This window comes from Rhipicephalus microplus, chromosome 2, assembly GCF_043290135.1.
Source record: "Rhipicephalus microplus isolate Deutch F79 chromosome 2, USDA_Rmic, whole genome shotgun sequence".
NCBI classification, from domain to species: Eukaryota; Metazoa; Arthropoda; class Arachnida; order Ixodida; family Ixodidae; genus Rhipicephalus; species Rhipicephalus microplus.
In genome coordinates, this window is record NC_134701.1 from 44,494,574 (window position 1) to 44,516,206 (window position 21,633).

At 44.3% G+C, this 21,633-nt stretch overlaps 2 protein-coding genes across 9 annotated transcripts in view; one reads left to right on the forward strand and one right to left on the reverse strand.

Moving 5' to 3' along the window:
• The window catches only part of LOC119169112 (uncharacterized), a 64,223-nt gene extending 51,180 nt beyond the window's left edge, over nt 1-13,043 (reverse strand). For 6 of the 8 annotated variants that reach the window (XM_075886408.1, XM_075886407.1, XM_075886410.1 and 3 more), the window contains exon 1: nt 7,992-10,955. In XM_075886408.1, the coding sequence (XP_075742523.1) occupies nt 7,992-8,149 (158 nt within the window). In that variant the 5' untranslated portion in view covers nt 8,150-10,955. Of the gene's footprint in view, nt 1-7,991; nt 10,956-12,659 lie in introns of those variants that run through there. The other 2 variants (XR_012893635.1, XR_012893636.1) reach the window with 2 other exon arrangements.
• Nucleotides 13,044-13,212: 169 nt separating this feature from the next.
• Nucleotides 13,213-21,633, forward strand: part of Stam (signal transducing adaptor molecule) — a 232,534-nt gene continuing 224,113 nt past the window's right edge. The window contains exons 1-2 of the mRNA XM_075886399.1: nt 13,213-13,527; nt 20,957-21,117. Of these exons, the coding sequence (XP_075742514.1) occupies nt 13,485-13,527; nt 20,957-21,117 (204 nt within the window). The 5' untranslated portion in view covers nt 13,213-13,484. The remainder of the gene's footprint in view (nt 13,528-20,956; nt 21,118-21,633) is intronic.

Sequence of the window (21,633 nt, forward strand, 5' to 3'; positions counted from 1 at the left end):
GGAGAGTGTGGTAACTAATCAGAGCAGCTGTTCGTCCGCATTGTCAACAAAATAAGCTAGTCGCGGGTGATGTATGATAAGAATGACATTAAATAAGGCAAAAGTCACCACTTCATGATACACTGCTGCCATCTCGGCGTTTTGACGGCAGACAGCTGCTGATGTTAACGTGTTATAGCAACTGCTTGGTTCGTTCACAAAAGCGGTTATAGTCACTGTTTCAGCGTGCTTTCACCATGACCTTAATATGCATGGGTGAGAATCGCATCGTGATTGATGCTGCTGGGATAGAGTAAAAAGCAGCGGAAACTTTTTGAATTTTCAGAATAAACGTTTCTTTGTTTTGCTAGTTCAGATCGGCTATATTTTTTCCGATTTCACTACAACGACATTTTTGCTTTTAAGAAAACTTTCCCGTGCCCAATCAGTTTCGTTGTAGCGGGATTCGACTGTACTTGTGTTAAACAGCATGATAAATATTGCCGCAGGTTATAAAATACAGAGGTTTATTTAGGAGCATGAACAGTAGAACTCGTAGAGACGCTCTAAAAAGAGGGCCTCTATGATTCTTGTCTTCTTCAATCGCATGTGCTTTGCATCTCGAGCATATCCGCAATCTTCATTGTCATCGCTATCTCGCAGCTAGAAGCAACTATGCATGTGGCATTACCCTCTTGCCAGAGTGAGCGTCGTCCTGATGCTAACCAGGTGGGGATGCGGTTAGAGTGTGTTTGCATCACTCAGAATGATAAGGTTTCGTGCGGACCATGTGAACTGTCTCAGGCAGATGCTGGTGACATTTCAGACAGGAGGAGGTGTCAGGCACGACGTCATACGTCACGTTGCTAATCGCTAAGACGGCACAAAACCTTGTAGGGTCCATCGGGCCCAAAGTATCTGCGTAGGAGTTTCTCTGAGAGGCCTCACGGTCGTGCTGGGAACCAAACCCAGACGCTTTCCCTTGGTTGATAAGCGACGAATCGATGGCGAGGATTGTACCATTGGGCGTCAAGTTGCTGCTGGTTGATTATTCTGATGCGAGCAAGCTGCCTTGCTTCCTTGGCGCGCTCAGTGAAGTCTGCGGCATCCGTCTCTGAATCATTGCAATCATAAGGCAGCATGGCATCAGGCATTGTAGGAACTTCTCTACCCTGAATCAGTGTGAACGGTGTCATTTTTGTTGTTTCCTGGCGCGCCATATTATACACGAATGTGATGTACGGCAAGATTCGGTCCCAATTCTTGTGTTTCACGTCGACGTACATGCAAAGCATGCGACCGGTTGTCTTGTTAAGTCGTTCTGTAAGCCCATTCGTTTGTGGGTGGTAAGCTGTCGTCTTTCTATATGCTGTGCCACTGAGCGTAAGCTCAGAGCGCAAAAGCTCGGCTGTAAACGTGGTACTTTTGTCTGTTATGACGACAGCTGGAGCACCATGTCTTAGGACAATGTTCTCAAGGAAAAACTGGGCCGCTTCACTTGCAGTGCAACTCGGAATTACGTGTGTCTCCTTGTATCGGGTGAGGTACTGTGTCGCTACTATAACCCATTTGTTGCCGCTGTTTGATGTTGTTAATGGGCCCAGCAGATCCATTCCGATTTTAGCAGACGGAGTTTCTGGCACTGACACAGGGTGTAATAGCCCAGCGAGTTTGACACCTGGTACCTTAGGCCGCTGACAGTCAATGCACATTTGGTCATAATGTTTCACCTCTGCTGCGATTCTTGGCCAGTAGTACTTTTTTTTTGACGCGTATCAGTGTTCTTGTGAAACCGAAGTGACCCGCAGTGGCTTTGTCATGGCAGGCTTGTAAAATTTCGCTGCAGAGAGTTTCAGGAAATACCAGCAGATAGGATAGCTTCTACCTGTTGATGAGAAATCCTTTTTGTAGAGAGTTTCGTCCCGTAAACATAATGATGATAAGTTCTTCGAAAACACTCTCGTTGCGTTTGCGGCTCATCCGTTCAAGAGTTCTATAAGCAAGTTGAGCTCCCAATCATCTTGCTGTTGCGGAGAATTGATAGCTGCATCAAGAACTCCTAAAAAACCTGTGAATTCGTCATCCTCAGTAGCCGGTGATTCGATTGGTGACCTTGATAAACAGTCGGCGTCTAAGTGTTGTTTTCTGGACTTGTAAACTATGGTCATGTCGTACTGTTGGAGCCGTAAGCTCCATCGTGCTAAATGTCCAGATGGGTCTTTGATGTTAGTCAACCAACAAAGAGAGTGGTGGTCGCTTATGACTTGGAAAGCGCAGCCATATAAGTACGGGCAGAACTTCGCATCTGCCCAAACGACAGCCAGACACTCCTTCCCCGTTGTTGAGTAGTTGTAATCAGCGCATGTCAACATTCTGCTAGCGTAGGCAACTACTCTCTTCGCACCATCTTGGCACTGGACAAGACCAGCACCTAGGCCCACATTGCTGGCGTCTGTACGGATGGCTGTTGGTGCATCCTCATCAAAGTGAGCGAGGACGGGTGGAGTTTGTAGACGCTGCCATAGCTCATTGATCGAAGCTTTTTGCTTTTCAGCCCATACAGACGCAATTGTTGTGTTCTGGGTTTCGGTTTCGGATTGACATGTGAGGATGCCAGGGGGCGCCGCTCTGGCATCTAGGATTTCAAGGCGACTGTAAAATAAAGACAGTGTGTGTTAGATAACCGTGGAGTGCGGTTGTTGTGCTTTCTTTCAGCGCTTCGCGCCAACCCGCGTGTTCGGGCTGGTCGGTGTCTCTGCCGGCTGTGCACGTCTCCGTCAGCCGTCTTCTTCTTCTTCTGCTTCGTCGGGACTAGCCAGCCCCAACACAGCAGCAATGTCTTCCCTTGTAAGGCGGGTGAGTGGAGAGGCGATGCGTGCAAAGTCTGTCATATATCGCCGGTAGTAGGCGCAGAGACACAGGAAACGCCTGACTGCTTTCTTATCAACAAACCTTGCGAACTTTGGGACGGCTGCAGTTTTATTTGGGTCCTGCCTCACACCTTCCCAACTGACCACTTGCCCCAGGAACTGAGTTCTTCAAAGCTGAAGTGGCATTTTTCCGGTTTTAGTGCGAGTCCAGCAGACCGTATGGCTTGAAGGACTGAAAGTAGCCGCTTTAGATGTTCTTCAGACGTGGCCGCAAAAACAATCACAACGACGATGTACACAACGCATGTTTTCCATTTCAGACCGGACAGAATGGTATCCATGAGTCTCTGAAACGTGGCTGGGGCTGAGCATAGACCGAAAGGGAGGACGGAATTCATAAAGCCCGTCTGGCGTCATGAAGGCGGTCTTTTTTTGGTCTCGCTTATTTACTTCTATTTCCCAGAACCCACTTTTAAGGTCCATTGACGAGAAGTAGCGCGCATGTCGTAGCGTGCCCAAAAAGTTATCGATCCGTGGTAACAGATAAACATCTTTTTTCGTAACGTGGTTCAGTTTAACATAATCGATGCAGAAACGCAAGCTGCCATCTTTCTTTTTCACCAGTACCGCTGGCGATGCCCAAGGACTCCTTGATTGTTGGATTACATCATCATCTAGCTTCTTGACTTGCTGCTGGATTACCTCACGTTCTTTCTGAGTGACGCGATATGGGTTCTGTCGGATCGGTCTTGCTGTGTCTTCCGTAATGATGCGATGCTTAGTCAGAGGCATTCGACCAACTCGTGATGTCTATGAGAACCAGTCCTTGAACTAGTTGAGTAGCTCCATAATATGGCATCTTTCAGTTGGTGGTAGACTCGGACCAATATCGACTAGCGGTGTATGCAAAGCTGATCGGGCTGTGGCTTCCCCTTGCAAAACAATACAGTCGTGAGAGTTGTCATGCTCCTCGAGAAATGACACAGCTATGCCTTTACTGATGTGCCGGAACTCATTCGTTAAGTTGGCCAGAAACACCTCTGCACTCCCATCCACTAAGCTGACAATGCTGTGAGCGCTGGCAATGCCTTGGCGAAAAAGTAAAGCAGTGATGCGTTCGACTATGGCGTCTTAATTACAGGGCACGCCACAACACATGAAAACAACACTACATGACAGTAGTGGCACGCAGACGTCGCCATCGACAACACATAACACCCTGGGTTCTTGGTCTGAATCATGGTCACAGGCTTGTCAGCGGCGAATGGAATCACACCACCACGTATGTTGACCGCAGCACTGAACTTCCACAGCACCGTCCATTCCCAGTATCAGAGGTTTGCAGCACGCCACATTCTCAATCGTGAGTCTTGCTGTATGTTTTCCCGTGGGTGTCATTATATGGCCTCCAGCATTTCGAATATAAGGGCAGGCCTATTCCGTCCTGACTTTCTTGAGTTCATCTGTCAATTGTTTACTCGTGATGAAAAAGTCTGCACCCATGTCGACTAAGGCCATCACTTCAAAGCCATCATTCGTCACAGTGAGATCGGCAGTCACAGTTTGCTCAGCAAAATCTTCATCGTCGTCGCTCATGTGTTTCAGCAGCAGTAAGGGATTTTAGGCGATTCGATGGCTTGCAACCTTCCCTCCAAAGGTCGCTGCTTTCAGTTTCCTCGCCGTGGGCTGGGAGACTGACCTCTGACGGCGTCAGGAAAACTACAGTGGATTGGTGAAGCAAAACAAGCCAGAGATGGTGAGCGCGTCCGGAAGATAGCAAAGCCTTCTCGCTGGCCAGCCTGTTCGTCGTCGATGGGGGCACCGCTTTCGTCGAACTGTCGGCGCATAGTGGCAGGTGCACTCCCATGGTATTCAGCTCGGCAGTGTGGGCAAAAACGATAAATGTGCCCTGGCTCTCCACAGTTGTAGCAGAGTGGTCGGCGATCCCCAGTCCGCCTTATGTCGGTCTTCTGCACATAGGGTCGCCTGACAGAATCCTGCTAGGCCCAGGCTGCCACAGGATACGGTTCAAGGTACTGCGGCACTGGCATGGGCGCGGGTTGACAAACAGCACCTGCATAGCTGTATCTGCTTGGCTGTAGGATACTTCTGGAGCCAATGGACGACGCACAGCGTCTGCGTAAGTATACAAGTTTGGATGGTACGGTGTAGCAGAATACTGCTCAGGAGAGGCGAACACTTGTCGAAGTTCATGGTGAACGACTTCAGCGACAGAGGCAACCGTGAACTCCTGTTGTGGGAACGCCTGTGACTGCAATGTGTACCTTGCGTTCTCCTTCGCAATATCCTCACACATGATCTGTCGAATGAGGTGGTGTAGAGAAAACTCGTCGCTTGCGGTAAGTGCGGCGGCACCTGCAGCTGCGCAGGTAGCCAAGCAATCAGACTGTCGGTACTGTGCTCCAGCGCATGCTCTGTTGCGGTGGCCTCCCTGGTAAACTCGTCCATTGTTGTTGGTGGATTGCGCACAAGACCAACAAATAGCTGCTCTTTGACGCCCCTCATAAGATGGCTTAGCTTTTGAGCCTCGGGCATGTTGGGGTCCGCGTGGTGGCACAGACGCATCATATTCTCAGCAAACATGGCAATGCTTTCATGCAGCTGTTGGGTGCGTCCTTCAAGACGGCGTTGTGCGTTTTCGTGTCGGTACGCGTTACCAAAGGTGTCAAGAAACCGACGTCAAAACTCGTCCCATGTCGTCAATGTTGCCTCGTGGTTGCTAAACCACGTTTTCGCGCCGTCTTCAAGGGCAAAGTAAACGTGGAAGAGCTTCTCATCGAGACTCCAGTAGTTTGATTTAGCTACCCGTTGAAACTGCACAAGCCAGTCTTGCGCATCTTCGTTCGGCCGGCCATAAAATGGTTCAGGAATGCGCATATTCTGGACCATCACCTGTGCAGAACTCCTTGAATATGCCATTTCTTGAGCAGGAGTGGCTGTCGGAAGTGTTCCTCCTTCCAAAATGACGAATTCTGGTCCAAGACCTTGAAGGCGACCGTTTTGAGCGGTGCACAGGTGTCTCCACGTGTGGCTGTCGCGTAGAGCTGGACTCGGGGCTTCTCACAGGGGTGCCGATCATATCATGAGGTGATGGTACCCAGAACATCCAACCGTGCCGCGGGTTATAAAATAAAGAGGGTTTATTTTGGAACACGGACAATAGAACTCGTAGAGACGCTCTCAAAAGAGGGCCGCTAAAATTGTTGTCTTCTTCACTCGCCTGCGCTTCGCATCTTCGCGATCTTCACTGTCGTCGCTATCTCACAGCTAGACGGAACTATGGATGCAGCGATATCTACGAAGTATACTCGTGCAGGCTTGCAGCTCTGTCCGAAGTACTAGAAGAAGGCGCGTATTTCTTCGGTAATTAAATATTCCCAAACCTGCTTGTGTGTGAGCTTTGGCTTTACTGTACAATGCTTGTTTTTTTTTTTGTTTTTTTTGCCGCGGAGATAAGCTCGCCAGTTTTAAAATAGGAATAGACCAAGACGTGATCTCTACAGATAGTGTGAAATTAATGTACTGTGACATTTATGAGAATTCTCGAGGGAATTAGAATTTAGAATTGTACATGACGTGAGTTAATTGTGTTAATGATTGCAGTGCAAGATTGTAAAATATACTGCAGTGTCTGTACCTTTTACTAATATGTGCCCCCCCCCCCCCCCCCGCACCACATTTAAATATTTGCCTACTTATTACAGAACCTCACTTATGACTGCTTCATAAATATATCTCACCATGGTATAGTCATTGATCAAGTCATGTATTAAGAGGTGTGAATAAAAATCCACTGTTTCTGTTTGCAAGAGCTGTCCGTAATTGCGCCTTTAGTACTTGTGTTTTGATTGAGAGCAATATCGGCTTCACCTTGGGGAACATCGCAAGATTTCTAATAAGCAAATACTAGCTGGATGTTGATAAAATTTATTTTCTGGTAATATTGGATGAGTAAAGTAGCAATTACAGTTTCACTAACAGCGTAAGCATTTCTTTCAGATGGCTCCGTACGCACGAGATCTACGAAATTATGAGCGTCTGCCACCTTTCGAAGGAAGCAATCAAGTTGATTTACAGCCCCTGCACACTCAATCTGCAAAGTTTCTAATAAGTGAAGTCAAGTTTCAACGCCAAGCTTCTTCGTCCATATGCACCGCAGATGTCCACTCGCAACTCTAGAAATAATCAGGACCAGTTCAAGTGGTTTACGGTCGAATTCCCAGTGGGGACTAGTTGCCAACAGGTCCCTGTTGGAACCCACTGGCAACTGGTCCCCACTGGGAATTTGACCATAAACCACTTTAACTGGTCGTAATTATTTCCAGTTAGAATATTTTCACCTGGGTTGAATTGAATCTGCAGAGACCACAGGGAAAAATGTGTTCCAACTGACAAGAGCTCCGTTTACTGAGTGATGCATGAACAGGGGTGTAGAGCACGAGAATAAAACCAATTGTTTTTGTAGATGTAGTTGTTCCACTTCAACAGAAGCTATGTTTCAAGAGATTTCTGTCTGATGCATGGAGAGATATCTTGTATGAGCTGTGTCCAAAAATTGGAGGTATACTTATCGTTGTTGCAATGTATGCCTCCAATGAGCCACTGAAGATGTTTTCACAGGTGTGCAAATGACAATGTTTCTTGAAAAAATGTAGCCAACTTATGCAAAAGACTTTTTATGCAATTGTAAACCACACCTAGCACAGCAATGGTTCACTGGGGCCTCTGAAATCTACATACAGGTGCCACTTATCTCAGAGTTTGTGCTGTGTGCTGTGCATCATCTTGTGAAAACTGCCCATAAGTGCCATTAGTACAGTTGTGTCTACAGTGTATTGTGTCTACAGTGTAGCTGTCTAACTGGCAAGGTGTGATGTCCTGTCATTGCAATAACCTTTCTAAGAGGACGATGAAGCAGCTGTACATAAGAAAATGACGCTGAAAAGCTTGTGCCGGCGAAAAGCATTTAAATGGGAAGTGAGAACAATACTATGTGGCGGGTCGAATCTGGCCTTGGCATGGACGCCTTTACAAATTAATGGTGGGCACGAGCAGTCACAGAGCCTATAGCTGTAGCAAAGAAGTTGTCCGTTTTTTCCCCACAGCAGCATGGCTGCCTACCTGAATGGGCGGTCCTTGAGGTGTTGTGTCTGGTGCAAGCTGTGTTCGAGCCGGTCATTACAGGCGTAGCGGCAGTAGCGGCAAGTGTAGCGGCCCCGTCCACGAGGCCTCTCACTGCAACGGTGTGCTCGCAACTGGTCTTCTCTCACCAGGTCCATCCCGCACAGCGAGCAGCTGATCCCTTCGTGCTTGACCGAGCATGTGCTGGATGCCAGCTTGGCAGAGCCATCTGTGATTCAAACAACAAATTGGCAGTTGTCAACAGAGCAGGCCAGCTGTTGGCACAATGTCATATTTCACACACACAGTAAATGTATATGCATCTAATAATAGGGCTTTCAGATTTCAGCTGCTCATAAAAGAAATAAGAATAACACATAGATTCTTATAAAATAGGTCAGCTACTGGTAGAAATTAAAGTGATAAATGCATTGTTAAAGGAACAATTTATGCATTAAGCACATTGTTCAAAATTGTACAGCCCTTCTCCTTGACTCTCTTCATCAAATACACTGTGTGAGTGCACCTCTCCTCAATTTAAGAACTGACGTAAGATATTCTCTTCGGTGGTCCCTGCAATGAACAGGCTCACTCTAATGCAGTCGAATATAGCCAGAGACTTGTGCGAAGCACCATGGTCATGAAAAATGGCTTAGAATGGGGTCGCCAGGGGAGGGAGAGAAGTACTGTCATATTACTTAAGAATCGGCACAGCAGCTCTCACACAACCACCAGCAGCAACTGTGCCTTCAGTGAACGGCAAAAGGATTCCATGCTCTCGTAGCTGCTCAGCTGAAACACGGGCTGCTACGGTTCTTTCACAATGGGCCAGCTGCTTAGAAGTGCACTAAGTAAATGCAAGACTTCACAAATGCATTCACCATTTCATGCAGCACAATGTTAAGCTACCAGGCTAATAACTATCACAACAATTAGGTGTGAGATTCAGAGAAAGTTTGCATCTCGGCTGAAAGAGTTGGTTACAGCACACATGTCACTGTGCTTTGTTGTACTTTGCCAACAATTCCTCGCTTGTGTTCATGGTCTTTCTTCTGTCCACATCCCCTTGTGCTGAGCATTTTGTGACACGAGTAACTTACTATATTGTTCATTATCACATTTCGGCCCCTTTCTGTATTCATGACGTCAAAACCACATACTTCCTTTTTAAGTCCATGCTGAGATTCCCACAATTCTGATAAGAATGATGATAATTGGAATTGCAACCAGGCTCTGCACTGTGAATACACATGCTGGCACAGGGCACTTCGATTCACATATCTTAATGATAAGCACAACACAGTTCAGATGCAAGTTTATCCCAGCAGCAATCTAAATGTTTCTCTAGTGCATCTTTTCCCAGAGCAGGTCAACTCCAGGGTACAGTGCAAATAGGAGCAAATGCTTCTTGAACTTGGTACAAAACATGCAGAGCAGTTTCTAGGACATCTGAAATGGGGAAAAAAAAAACATGTCAGGCATATTAATGAAACATGAACAGGCCAACATTTCGCATGTTCTTTCCTGATCTTGATTGAGCAGAGTGGATGAATAAAGGAAATTAGAAATGATGGTGCAACATAAGTCATTTTGCTAACTTACTTAAGTGAAAACAGGTAAATAAAAATTGCTTTCCGTTGCTCAATGTAACACCTTTTATATGTCCCTAATAAAGAACTGACCTATCCTAAAATGCCTCAGGAATTATGAGACTGCCAAAGACACCGTTCAATAAAAAATGACATGAAAACAAGTTCTTATTTTTTTTTCATTTGGAAATGGCACACTGAGATGTGATTGCTCTCATGTGGCAGCACATAATTTAGCTTCAACTGAATGAAACTGTGTGTTGGAATACATGACAGAATTGCTACGCGACTACAAACAATGCGTGGCGTACAGGCTGTGCACCATGTCCAGGGACTTGTGCGACTGTACAACCAGTCAATAATTAAACAAAAGAATAGACACATTGATGAAATTATTGGAGGACTAGAGAAATGCGTTAGAAATGCTGATTTCATTTTTTTTTTTTTTTTCACTTCGAGTTCTCTGCACACGACTGGCTATAATGAATACGAACGCGAGGCCTTCAACATGCTAAAATTGTTAACAATGATGCTCTTGTCTTTTTCAACTGTCAAACCAATGGTTGCTTGACATGTGGAGGCAAAAAAGTTAGTGTCAGAAAACTAGCATACCATGCTCTGAATGCAGAACAAGCATCAAAATCAGATTACAGACCCCACTGTGACATTGAAAAGCAATGTAATGCTGTGCCAAGTGCCTGGCTGGTAAGAACTGACATGATTAAGAGTGATTGGGATATAACAAAAACAACGAGAACTTGGTAGAGAACTCTAAATGAAGCTTATGAACTCTGGCCACTTGTCAATGATTACATTTGCTTTTTCGTATTTAGAAAATCATACAGAAGCTCAAAACATCTGCTAGAAATTGCCAGAGCACAAGACTTGAGGATTTACTAAAAACTTGATCAGTTTCAAGGCGCAACCTTAATGTCACAAAACATTCCTAGCGATTGCTCCAGTTGTGACCTCAGCTCGAAACAACGTGCTTATCCTTTAAAGGGGCCCTGTTATACAAATCAGGAATGTAGTTTTCGTCGTTTCCTCTCAAAACTGTGGAATGCATTGACCTGGTTGCACGAGAGGCAACGCAAAAAACAAAGCTGCTGCAATTTTATATCTACGGAGAATTATAACTAGGGCGACACCCAGCAGCTATTTTTCTGATTGGAAGTGATGCTTCTAAAGTGGGAGCGACGAAGCATGCCGTGTGCTTTGATTGCCCAGTTGTGCGCAATAATATTCATACACTCCCAGATAGGCCATTCTAGTGTGAGCTGAAAATTACAAAAGTACACCTGGTATTTCCTCAGATACAAAAGGATTTCACTTTTTAAATGTGAAAACAATTACAAAACAAGAGGTCTTAACAGCCCGTACGACAGGAGGGGATAGAAGAGACGAAATAGAGTGCTGAATCTTCTATCCCCTCCTGTCGTATGCACTGTTTAGCATTCTTCACCTCACTTTACCTCCCCCAATCCTATTGTGTCTACAAAACGAGGAGCGCTGCACCATGGCCAGCATGAAGTGAGTCGTCTCTGCAAGAGGTGATTGGAAGCAGCCTTTGACGTCAGTCAAAAGGAAATATTTTTTCTCGTCACATCAGCTAATGTTTTAAAGTTGGAACTTTCGTTACCATGCACCAGTTTCGATAATTCTTTTAGCATTCATCTCCACATTCGGCCCTTCATGCGCTGCATAAAGCAGACAAAGAGTGTCGCAGAGCTTCTTACAAGCAAGACCACCACATCTGGTTTGATGTAGATGGTGTACAATGCCACTGCTAAGTCAGCAGCACCAGATGGTCTAGTGTTGCTGGACTACTTGAATGCAAAATTAAAATAAGTATTCGCAAAGCTTTGTGCTTGCCTATAGATAGAATAAGTCAGTTAAAACAGAACTCTAAGGACATGAGGCATAGAAATAAAAGCTCATCAGAAATTATGAAATGAGTACTTTAGCATGAGCCGAGCATTTTAATAATGTTGCAAGCTTCAAAATAAAAAAAAAGGGCAACATATGTAAACCTTATCAGAGCGAATGTGTAGACACCTCTCCCAACCGTGTATTTCTACAAGAAAATATTCACATTAGGTCCTGATTTTTTGCTAATGAAATTAATAGGGAATGAAAACATCATATTTTTTCAGGGATGTGATCAAGAAGTGAGATCTGCACCCTAAACAGCGTGCGTGTGCTACGCGATGAATGTTTTGCCTACAATGGTCCAACTTTAACCAAGCGGGTTCCTGTTGACTTGAACATGTGAACACAGGCTTCAAAATTATGTTTTAAAATGCTCAGCATTTTACTTGCTGGAAATGTCATAATTCAAGACATATAAATATGACATTTATAGGATATGATTTGTGTTGTGCAACAGCTCTCTCTGATAGGCATGTTTCATAGGAGCTAAGCGAAACAGGCGTGCGTGCTATAGACAAAAAATGTTGAACAATTTTGGCAAGCAAACTGGTGTAAAATTGTGGCTACTATGCTGCTTAATATATGAACGACATATATATGCATGCCTGCCAGTGTGTAATCTGAGCTGAGTGTACATGAGTTGAAACGTATTGTGTAGCGTCATAGCAGAACACTGCATACTATGTAAATTGTTTCGTATAAACGACAAGCATTAATTATTACGAAAAAAATCAAGTCTAGCTAATGCACAATCTATACACACACAAAATCACTGTATAATCACAGTAGGTGCACCAAAAAGGTGACAGCTAGTGTGCAGCGCTGCTTATTAGGTTGCAGCGCGTTTTCACTTTCACAGTTTGCGCGCACTAGGTGCTAGCGTAAGTTTGCACTGTTTAATATGCAGCTATAGTTAATGTATGCACACTTTTGTAACATAAGCACGATTACGCACGTACGTACGTTGCCTGAAGCTACACTCATGGACGGATGTCAAGGATTACACATTTGCTAGCATACAAGCTAAATTTTCGATTGTATACCAATGAGCGTATTAGTAAACTTAATTATGCAAATTAGAAAACCATACATAACATTTAAGATGATCGCAGCCACATAGCGACACGAAAACGAAGCGGGCAAAGCATACTCTGTTTCCGACACCCTCTGCTGATGCTGTCAACGCAGTTACGTTACGAGCAGCTTATGCACCACGTTCCAGCCAGCGAACTTCGAAATCTGATAACGTGAAAAACAATCGTCGCTTGCGCGTCTTTTCGAGAGACCGACGTCCACAGGACGGGACGCGGCGATCGCGAGACCTTCCACAGGGGACAGCGTCCTTCGAGTGATTCCGACCTCGGGAGCTGGCTGCAGCACTCTGATGTCGGCACGAAACGCACTACGGGCCAAATCAGACCACACAACCGAAAGTGTCGCACACACCACCACACAAAACAGCTGAGGCGACAAAGCGAAACTAGAGTTGATCACGCTTGTGATGCGCAGGACGACGTGGCAAGGTCAGAAAGGGTATGCGTGAAAATTGAATCAACTAAAAAAATGAGATGCTTTTTGCTGCCAAGCGAATGCTACGTGTCACCGTAAAATAATTATGTTTTATGTTATGTGTTCTGGTTGTCGCTAGGGGACATCGTCATCGCTGGCGAAGTGAATGGTGGCCGAGAAAAAGTCGCGTCGTAGGTGCGCCCTGGTCGCATAGCTGTTGCTGCTGCTGCCCCTGCTAGCAATTTTAGGAAACTCTATGCTACTAGTTACCCTACCACTGCGTCGAGTCGTGTGCCGTACGTCGATCGGTGTTCAACGAAGAGGTGCTGGTGCGTCAGCGACAGCCAACGGCGCAGCAACGAGGGAGGCTCCCGCGAGCGCTGTGTGTTGACATAGAGTAGCTCGCGCGCCGTGGATGATGTTGAACTAAGCCGAGACACACGGACAAATCTGGGCGTGCAGCAAGATGCCGTTTCTCGGGGCAAGTTCTGCGTTCCAGCAGGATGTTGGTAAGTTGGTAACGCAGTGTTCTTTTACGGCTGCCCGCGGAACTAGCATAGCCTGTAATTACTCAATAGGCCTGATGGAAACCTCGATGTATGTATTTGACACGGCCTCTCGCGTCAAATTTGCTCGAGTGAGATAGATAAGCTGCGTAGAAAAATCCACGGGGTCAGTATCGCCGACCGCCGCTTGTGCCGTGCGTTAGCTCGTTTCGGTTTTATTTTTGTGACGTAGTTTCCGAACTCGAAAGTCCATTAGTCACGCTGGCGCGTTACTGCACCCAACTTTCGGACTGGCACGATTTAGCGCGAGATCCTGATAGCTTGTTCCGAAAGGCGTCAACGCCTCTTGACTTGCTGTTCATTTTGCGTGGTGACGAAGGCGCGGCCTTGCTTATGGCAAGACCCGATACCCAGTTTCTTTCTTCGTAGATCTGATAGGCTGGCACTTGGTCATTCATTGTTCCTCTCGTGGCTTAATTGTGTGAGTCATGTGTGCGCGTGCTTTGAAACTTCTTGCTTGACCTGCAGAAAGTGCAACAAACGCAGTTGTTTATGTCGCAACCTGACGTTGGATTTGGCAGCGTAGTTTACATTGCAGCCGTCGTCATGTGTGGCCAGATGAGTTGTGCGAAATAGGTCTTTGCTCTGGCTAATACCGCCATACTTGAACTTTATCTTGTACCGTTGCGACAGTGGATCGTGGCTGGTTCGGTGCGTCGAAAGCACCAACTCTTTTTTAATAAACCATGAATCACTACTGCTGGGAGTAACTTAGCTTGCTCTAGCTCGTGATTTGCGTTTCCGGTCTTAAAAGGCTTATTAAGTGCGCTATTGGACATGGAGAAACGTGCGAAATGACACTCACAATAATATAGAGAAAGACGGGACGCACAGATTCACTCAATAGCGCTGGTAGTAAGACTGATGGCTTACTACCGGTGGATAAAAATATGACAGTTGGTTTACACTCCTTTTAAGAGTGTAAACCAACTGTCTTATATTTTTATCCACAGTTTGCATGGGCCGCAAGAAGTTATAATGCAGGCAAACAAGCTCTGATGAACTGTCAGAAGGAGTAACATTTGTGTTGAATTCGAATTTGTTTTTCCTGTTTGTGCATATCAGTCTGTTGTATGCTGTAGCCAGGCAACACCGTACCCCATAGTTTCTCACAAATACAAAGAGGGTATTGTGGCGCCACCGACTATGCGAATTTTTCAAGAGGCGATGTTGGAGCACTGGGATTGACTGTATATGTGTCTACGAGGCTTCGGCGCAAAAGTGAATACGGCTGCGTAAACAAAGCTTTTCTAAAATAACTCTTATAAGCGGATCTCATTAACGTGTATTATATCCTAAAATAAAAGTCCACTCACCTTGACGGCACAATCAAACATCAAAGGGAATAAACAGACGGCATAAACGTGGCGGAAAAAACGCTCACCTTGTCGTCTGCCTGCCAAGTTTATTTTAGAATATAATACGCGTTAATGAGATCCGCTTATAAGAGTTTTGTTTTAGTGAAGCTTTATTTACGCAGCCGTATTCACTTTAGTGGCCGTTGGTTATTTCTTATGCTCCGTAAAAATGTACATCAACTTAGAAGAATCAAGTGTTAAGTAAAACACGTCTATGCAATGACATAAAATAAATAGCTTATTACGTGCTCTTTCAGTAAGAAATCAATCACTTTAACGTGAAGCCAGACACGTCTTCGAAGTATACAAATATAAGTCAAGCTCGCATACCCCGTCATTCCCTTGCATCCAGCACCCCATTAGCGCCAGATTTTCTTCTAGGTATTATTGTGAGAAACTCTATGCCGTACACTATATTCTCACTGTTTGTAGACCGACGTGCCGCACAGCAGATAGAGAGAAAAGTGCCTTGACAAGGATCAACCGACGATGTAGCGCTTTCACGGGGATAGTGCGGGCCCTGCCAACACCTGCCATGCAGACAGAAAGCTTTTGTTAGCCTTTTTCGTAAACGAGTGGCAATATCCAACATACGGCCACCGTGTCGTAGAGTGCACACAAGATTTGCAGCGGAAATATTGTCACATTCTGTCTAGTAAAATATACCAATGTAAAATGCGTGGTAATCGCATGTGTGGTAATCTGTTAGCAAGTCTGCACCGCTTCAATACGCTTTAGTGGTGTGTTCCCCTCGCATTTCGAAAATGTGATACGGGTAGTCTTCAGGCAGCTTCCAAAACAATACTGCCAGCTTCCTCCCTCGAGGCCTGGGAGTCACTCCTGTCATCAACTGACTACCGTGTTCAGGCAGAGGTGATTATGTGAGCCAAAACAGTCGTGGCAAGCTTTTGGCCCTACCCTTTGAACCTCTGGTAAGATGAAGTCGACCTCGTATTCCCGTCAATGAAGTTGTTTATCTCTCTCTCAATACGCTTGATTGTATGCCGTTCTAAGGAGAGATGAGAAATAAAGCGCAAACTGGGGGGGGTATGCGCTAATAAAAAACTCGCGCGCTCGCTACATTTATGTGTTTCAGTGCAATTTTTCTTTTCTGAGCACCATTCAGAAATCTGCTGCAGAATGTTACGCAGTCATCTTGATTGAAGAATCTTTGTAGTAATTATGTTACAATAAGCTTATGTATATGTTAGCATCGCTATATATGATATATATATATATATATATAGTATATATATTAGTATCGCCTGAGCGTTTTCCGATTTCAGTCAACCGCCCAACCAATCGTCCAATAAGCATGTCTTTGCTAACAAAACGGCAAGAACTTTCTTACAAAATTGGTGACACCATGGTGACCAGTGTTTCATGAGCTTAATGCTCATGATAAATCAAATAAAGCTTAGCTTTGTATTCTTGTGGTCAAAATTATTGCAAATACTTCGTGAGTATCGTGAAAATATCGTGAAGTAACCGTATTCCATAACAACATTACAGCTTGAAGCAATTTGTTTTAATGAGTGACAAAGCGTCACATATGGCATAGATAGTGCATTTATACCCCTTTCGTTACTGTAAAACGCCCATGAGGCTTTTCAAGACACCAAGTGCACCACCTGGATCACACTACATAAAATAATGCAGCCACTGTTTAATTGGTAGAGAGTGGCGTATGGTAGCTGCAAATGGTGTGCATTGTTGCAATATTTATTCATGGGAAGCCAACACGACATCTGTGGACACACGTGGGTCAGTGGAACGGAGAATGAAGCGGTAATCGACGCTTGCAAATTGTGCTGGGGTTTCATCTTAGCCATCATATAAATGGTTGGTTTGCAAATTTCTACTCATTTACCCTTCATTTTGCGTGCAACTGTAATCTATTTTCATGTGGAACTCAATGCTGCGTCATGAAAATGGCCTGGTGTGCTACATTTGTCAAAACATGTTCGGCAACACGCTTATATGCCCTCTGACTCGCTCACTATCATCCTACAGATCGCCATGTTGGTTTACCTTGTCCCCTATAGCCCCCTATAGGGAACCAAAGCTCAAGTTTTCGGAGCAATGACAAGGCCGCGCCTGGCCCTGGCGCCGAGCTCAGGAACTCTTGAGGAGAGACGCGAGTGAGTGTATTTCGCCGAAGCGGTTGTGTTGTGGGCTGCCACAACAAGGCAGACATCAAGAGACGCTCTCCACGTGTAAAGCTGTATCAGTTTTCCCAGCAAGTCACAGCTGGCGAACACAGTCGCATTCGCGAAAGATAAACCGAGCATGACAAGAGAGCCGGGAAAAAAAAAGAACGGGCACTTCAATTGACTCGCTGTGGTTAAACTTGGCTTATTGCTTCGCGGCGACATCAGCAGGTCATGCGCTGTAGGGAGGACATGACTCTAAAACGTCTCAAATATTTTAATGCCATGACCCTATAACTTTGGTTTTTATTTTATTTTTTCAGCATGCGGCAAATGTTTGCACATGACAGTACACGGTCGCTACTGCTAGATACCACATCAAAACGAAAATTATATGCTTTCCATAAACATTAACACAGCACACCGATAGAGTACGCGGCTTCATGTCGGCAGAATGAGACTTGCCTCAAGGCATACATTATACACGGTATTATCACGGAGGACCCGAAAAATGCATTTCGCAGCGACTCGGGCGTCCTCGTCTTCCGTCGTCTTCTTCACATCATAAACTTGACTAACGAGCTTTACTACTTTGGTTTGATTCGCTTTTTGGAAGTGCTTGTCCAGCTCTGAGATCTTTGTGAAGGTGCACTGTAGGTGGTACATTGTGAGGTAACTCTAACGCAGCGCGCGCTCTCTGCACGAGCACGTAAGCGAGCGGCAGCGCATTGGAGCGAAGGGAAAACGCGCCATCTACATCCCCGATTTCTACTTTTCTACAGATGGTGCTGCCTGTCCCGAGTCGCAGCCCCACCATGCATTGCTTTGGCTTCTTGTAGGCCGCGGCGAATAAGCTTTTAACCATTGCACAGGAAGTAAAATATTTTCTCCTAACGATTCAGTGCACTGCAGTGTTGCTCAGTTATGAAAGTATTTGTGTTGTGGGCCCTTGGATCTGGTTCTGGTAATGCCTTGAGCATGCTAACCAAGTATTTGTCAGCTTGATATATGGGTTTTATATCTAATCCTGAAGAAGACCTCTAAAGTCTTGTTGAAAATGTTCTGTCATTGTTGTGCCTGTGGGGAAAAGCGTGCCTGCACCCTCACAGGAGGAGGTAACAGTTGCTGTTGTTCTGCTCTACCTCCTTTCCTTGGTTCATGGCTGACTTTTCAATCAAATGATACATTTGGGGTTTGAATTGACTCTCGGTTCTGTTGAAAAAAAGTATTTTTTTTTTATATCCCAGAAAATGTCGAATACCATCTGTGTAGCATGGGTTATCATTTTTTTCATCTGTTTTTTGAGCGGGACAAAATTGAATTGCTCTTTCCCATCTCAGAAAGGGCAGCTTCTCCTCATTTTGACTTGGCTAGCATCCAGTGGCATACCAACCCTTTGTTCTCAAGGTTTTTGTAATGATCCCTTTTTATTATTATTTCTTATCCTTGTTTTGCTATTTCTTCGATTAAAGACTTGGAACAATTTATGAGCATTGTGCTAGAAGTTCAATTTCAGACAGTTTTACCGTATATGAAACCAACAGATGGGGCCTTTTGTGAGCTAAACGTGTAATTTTGTAAAAGCCAGATTGGTGCTGCAAAGAGTGCTCTTGGAACTTGTCTTGATTCTTGAACACTAAGCAGGGCAGTGCGAAAAGATACTGCCGGAAAAAGGCAGTATTTGACTACCTTTCTCTGTCTGTCTTTTTTGCTCTTCCCAGTTAATTGTTCAATACACTTAATGAACTAAAGAGAAATGCCATTGATCAATGTTAAGGCCAATTTATAAAGGTTATTTTCACTTGATTCTGTTCTTTTGTTGACTGCCCTCAGCAATTGAGAGATTTTTCTTCAGGCTAGGTTATATAAAGTGATGCTAAAATAATTGAAGAAGTATTCACTTGTATTAGTGAACCACACCACAGTACCAAGAGTGCTACTCTTGTCATGCTAGAAAAGCTGGGAACTCCGTATATTTCTGTGGTATCTGTTGAACACTGTATAATTCTTCGTTGGTAAAAGTGAAATTGGGCACTATGTAGGAAAGGAGACAAGGACTTCATGTGGAAAGGGTCAGAAACCTTTATTGATTTTTTAAAAGTGGGCAAAATACAAAACAAGAAAATGAAACTTTGACTTTCATTTCCGTTGTAATGGGGAACCTGCAGTCGTAAAGTTAACTTTTGCATGACAATACTATTATCAATCTAAACCAATCTCGCTTTGATGTCCCTGTACTGCCTACTGTGTGAGCCACGGGGCTATTTGACCATGTGTTTATCTCAAGGCACACAACTTCATTGCGATTACTGGTGTGCTATCAGATTAGCAGCAACAGCAGCAGTTGCTGTCGCGGTGCTCGTAAACTCGCAGATGCCTTAGGAATGTTTTACCAATACCAACCAGCTTGCTCACGCACCTTGTCCTGTCATAGTTTGAAGTGCACTTGAACATTTGTACGCTGTATTTGCAATCTTTACAGATTTATAAATGATCAAGATTTTCAGAGTTCATTTATAATTGTATTATTAAAACTGCTAAATTAATGCTTTCTAATTTCTGTTATCATTTAACTTGTTGAATCTTTTCTTGTCAGCCTATCCAGATCCCAATTAATATTGTTGGATGAAAATTTTGTTTTACCATATTTACAGCATTTTACGCATTATGTAAGGAATAAAACTTTTGTATAGACTCGGAATTTTCATTAACATGGTTGGTTTGCGGTCTTCTTCACATACTTGGTCCCACTCGTTACCACTGCATGAACCTTGATCATGAACTTGTGGTGATCTTTGTCGGCTCTACAAAATGCCAACAACATGTGAGTTACTTTTCACAGTAAGTCATGATTTGGGAGCACCAACTTTGTGTTATATAGAAAGCACCTGTTGAAAAAGTATGCCTTATGTGAGAATACTGTGAGGTGAAGTCAGCCTGTTATGTTGTGACAGATGGAACTCACTGCTCTACATCTAACTTTACGGAAACTTTTCTCACTTTTCCATGTTGTCATAATTGTTTCAACGTGCATGCAAAATGTTTTAAACATTTTTTATTGGTGCTCTGATTCGCTGTCTTGAAGGGGTCACCCATTGAACGGAGCCGGTGTTGAATGGCAGCTGAAAATATCACTGCCGTTGTGAGTGATTTCATTAGTAGTTGCACAGGTGGCAGGTATTTCGTTTTTACAATAGCAGAAAATATATGTATACTGTCTATATCAAACAAGCTTTGCCAAGTTTTTAGTAATATCATTCATAAAAGCAAAGTTATGTCAAGTTCTTTTTTTTATACTTTGACTGTTGTACTTTTGGAATATTTGGGCTTACATATTCTTCTGGTGCTATCTGCCATTAATCTACTACTTTGCACCACATACACATTACCAATGCAGAGCACGTTAGCAAATTTTTCTGTCAGTAGTTGCTATGTGATCAGCACTCAGCAGTTTGTTTTTTTCAGAGCTATTGAAACTGAAAATTTAGGTTGGTAGATGAGAAGCTGATAAGTTATACACCAAGAAGCTGTGGCCATACATTGAAAGGTGCAATATTATGAGATGTGGGAGACTTGTGTGACCTCAGTACGAAACTTGAATACGACGTCATTTTAGAGCAGCAGGACACCATCGACTATGGTTGCTGGCGAAATAGTGATAACTGCAAAGGCGCAGGCTTCTGGCACTCTAATGACTAAGGCCAGCCCCTGATGCTGGTGAGACAGCCATACTTCTGCAGTGCTAGGAAGAACTATTATTCAAATATTTCTGGTGGTAAAGGTGGAGTTTACTCAAGATTTTGCTTTGCAGGCTCACTTGGAAACGCTATTTTTTGTTGATAATCTACTATAACACCACTGCAGAGAAGGCCACGAGCGAGCGCAACACCAGTGAGGACTGGGCGCTCATCCTTGACATCTGTGACCGGGTGGGTGCTGTTCAAGGGGGCCCCAAGGACTGCCTGCAGTGCATCATGCGCCGCATGAACCACACCATTCCGCAGGTGGCTCTGCAGGCACTCACAGTGGGTAGCGTTTAGTGAAGACAGCATGCTTTCTTTGTTCGGCCATACTAAGGCCCAAAAGACAAGATTGAATTAACTGCTGCAAGTATTTAGAGCTAAGTAATGCACACACTTTCATTTCCACGGTCTTTCGTTTGTGTCATTTTGACATTAATTTCGCCTCAAATTTGCATCGGAAGCTGCTTGATTTTTAAAGACCATATTTGTTGCAACATGATGATGCTAATGTCTTGAGCACGCCTGTCATTATGCAAAAAAAATCTTCACGTAAGAGTGAAGATTAAACCCAGGCGTGATGTCCCGGTGTTTTACCACACAGCCACATGTCTGCTTGGTAATACAATGAAAATAATTGCCACTGCTTAAAAAATCATGTACAAATTTAATGCTTTACAAAAACATGTGTTCTGTTTACAGGCTTCACAATACAATTGCGGATGGATTTTATGGACTCGAAAAGTTCGAACTTATTAAGTCTTTAGGACTTCACAAATACACCGTCAAGATTACCATTGC